This window comes from Melampsora larici-populina, assembly GCF_000204055.1.
Source record: "Melampsora larici-populina 98AG31 unplaced genomic scaffold MELLAscaffold_2, whole genome shotgun sequence".
Classification (NCBI taxonomy): domain Eukaryota; kingdom Fungi; phylum Basidiomycota; class Pucciniomycetes; order Pucciniales; family Melampsoraceae; genus Melampsora; species Melampsora laricis-populina.
The window spans coordinates 3,359,838-3,362,693 of NW_006768766.1; the positions used below are offsets into that span (position 1 = coordinate 3,359,838).

The following is a 2,856-nucleotide window of genomic DNA, read 5'->3' on the forward strand; positions in this document are numbered from 1 at the left end:
GGACACCGCATTGATAAGAAGCATCCCCAAGTTGGTGCCAAGTTTGTAATTCACATCAGTCACTATTTCAAGTTTATTGTAGACATCAATGCGGCTGATGTGGTAGAATTACTGTGGGCGACAGATGTTCGCCACAACACCGAACATTTTTTATTTTCTGAAGGAGAAAAAAAAAGACAACATACTTGCAGGGTGCTGTAACAAGGGAAAAAACCAAGGCAAGAAAAGGGATTGGAAAGAGTAAAGGGGCAGTAGACCATGTACTTGCTTATGCTTGTAGCACTCAGATCAGTACCACTGTGGTGGCAGCAATGAAGGAGATTATGGAACAGCGGGTTGGTTTGGATGATGAGAGCTGGGAAAAATTGCACAGCGGCCTTGCAGAGACCTACGATAAGCAGATGCAACGGAAACGGGCCAATTTGGACCATCTTCAGAATAAGATTACTTCTTATAAGGAAACAAAAGGTTCAGCACTCAGATTTTTAAAATGATATATACATGTTTTTTTTTGTTTTTAAGATGATAATTTTGTGAGCAAAGGGATTTTGTAAATTTTTGAATTTTTTAAGAGCAACAAATTTTGGAATACAGATTGAAAGGAAAGAATTTACTCCTGAATTTCCGCCTTGTGCTAATCTCTTGCTGGAATATGAGTCTGTTCCCCAGACTTACCTCCATACAACAGCTCCATCTCCTCCCGTAGACTTAATTTTGCTACCTTTGGCGGTAGCAACCCCAGGTGCTTGCATATCTTGTTGCATTCGTGCTGGGTAGAGAAGTTCTCCAAGCCTTTCCTTCCAGTATTTCCGTCGCACCAAGCCATACTGGGGCCAAAACAAACCGTCAGGCAAAATGTTGGAATGCAAGCACAAAAGTACTTACTTGCTTGTATCCACAATCAAAGGGTCTGTCAAAACCAAACCTACCCCCTGAAGATCCGCAACCATTCTTCTTCCGCCATAGTGTTTATGAGACCAATGACTGAGAGCTTGCATTACTTCATTGACTAAAGGACTGTCTGAAGGCCGGAGTTCAAAGTTGTGATTGCTGGTATACTTGCGGTATTGTGTAACATCAAGTACTTCTTCAAAGAAATAAGCACATTCTGTCGTAGCACTGCTTCCTGCATAGACCGGAAAGTTTTGAACCATCTGGAAAATAAAAACATGTTATCGAGAAAGCTTGAATAAAATGAGATCCATATATTTGACTCACACGAATGTTTTGGATAGCTTCAACCGTTGCAGGGAAAAGTTGAATTTCATTCAGACCCAAAGCGGCTTTCTTAAACTTTTCAATCACCATGGAAACAGCAGCATACACTCCACCGGATTCTTTATGGACAGCCAGATGAGTCATATTGGGAGGCAGCTCCCTCCGCTTCTTGGCAACCATCGGAGTCACCTCACCACCAGGTGTTCTTCCAAAGGCATTGTAAAATGTCCTGAAAGAACCTTTTCCAATCACCACACTTTCATCAACTTTGAAATGATACGGTGTTACCACCCATTCAGGTTTACCTTCTGCATTTCCTGTCAAAATGCATTTTTTCCCAACGGTGAAACCGTCTGTAGTCTCAGCAGGTGGAACAGGGCAAGCCATGGGAAGCTTTCGACCAAATACGGAGATATCAATAGCCTCTCTGAAATCAAAGGCCGGTACTAAGGAGGGCATGTCAGCCAGACCAAAAATGAGTAGTGAACAAGAGCGGTGAGCTTACCTGTCTGGTGAGGTGGTATCACATGAGTCATAGCTACAGGAGCCACATCACTCTGAGCACGGTGGGGAGATTTTCGTGGGGTGATGGGTGGCGGGAGTGTGTATGTACTATTCTTGGTTTTAAAATTAGAAGCCTTCTTTCGAGTGACTCGTGGTGAGGTGACTTTTGTTGAAGTTGAAGGTGTACACCTGGCTTTCTTGCTTGGCTGGAATATTTCGACACTCAAAGGCAGATCACCATCACTATCACTATCACTATCACCATAATCCGCTTCTTCATCTCCATCATCTAATAACATCTCCTCATAAGTCAAATGTTGAGATGCCTTTCTTTTAGCTTGTCGTTGAGGTTGTACCGGCTTACTGGTGGAAGGTCGAAGCCAAGGATTATTTTTGACATATTTGTCAGCCAGAAAAATTAGCTCGAGGCTAGGTTCTCCTTTAGTGTCATCAAGATATCTAGCAAAAACTTCATTGTTATGTAAGACCACAGGTGATTTCCGGCCACGGCCGGTTTTGGCCAGGTTGAAATACTCAGAGTTGTAAACTTTGGGTGCCTGAGGGTAAAGAGGAGAGTCAACCAAGTGGTCCCACAGGTTGAAGATGCCTTCCTTGGTGTCGTCCAAGAGTGTCAACGATGACCTATCCACAGTGAAAGTTCCCCGAAGTAGACCATGAGCGAAAGAGCCGGTGTCGTATATCACCATCCATCCTACAGAGCATACTCGGCCAGTGTGAGTAGTGAAAGGTGGAGGTTTAGGTGCTGCTGGGTGACCATTAAACATGCGGTTGCTGCTAGCTTGTTTCTTGGCAGCAGCTCGCTTTGACTTGTCGCTTTGAAGTTGGTGAACATGAGTACCAGTGGAAGTCGAGGTACGGGCTGCAACAGCTGCTTTGGCATTGATGACCTTGAGATTGGCAGGGCGGGGTTGAGAAGCTTGGGTGGGTGCCTGCTGGGGGGGAGAAGGAACCTTTTTGTTTCGGTCCGCATTGATGTTTTCAAGGCAGGGTCCACGTATTTTGTGTTCGCCTTGACGGAGAGTACTTTGACATAAGGGACAAGTAGGTCGGCTCATGATAGTGAAATATGAGTATCTGAGAGAAACCAAAGTCGAAGAAGAAGCTGATTGAAGA

At 44.3% G+C, this 2,856-nt stretch overlaps 1 protein-coding gene across 1 annotated transcript; it reads right to left on the reverse strand.

The window, feature by feature from the left end:
- Positions 1 to 1,264: 1,264 nt before the first annotated feature.
- Positions 1,265 to 2,122, reverse strand: MELLADRAFT_89343 (uncharacterized protein; the record flags this gene model as incomplete). The annotated part of the gene is made up of 4 exons (XM_007404512.1): positions 1,265 to 1,283; positions 1,325 to 1,664; positions 1,724 to 2,024; positions 2,087 to 2,122. The coding sequence occupies 4 exons, from the start codon at positions 2,120 to 2,122 to the stop codon at positions 1,265 to 1,267; spliced, it is 696 nt and encodes a 231-aa protein (XP_007404574.1).
- Positions 2,123 to 2,856: the final 734 nt, after the last annotated feature.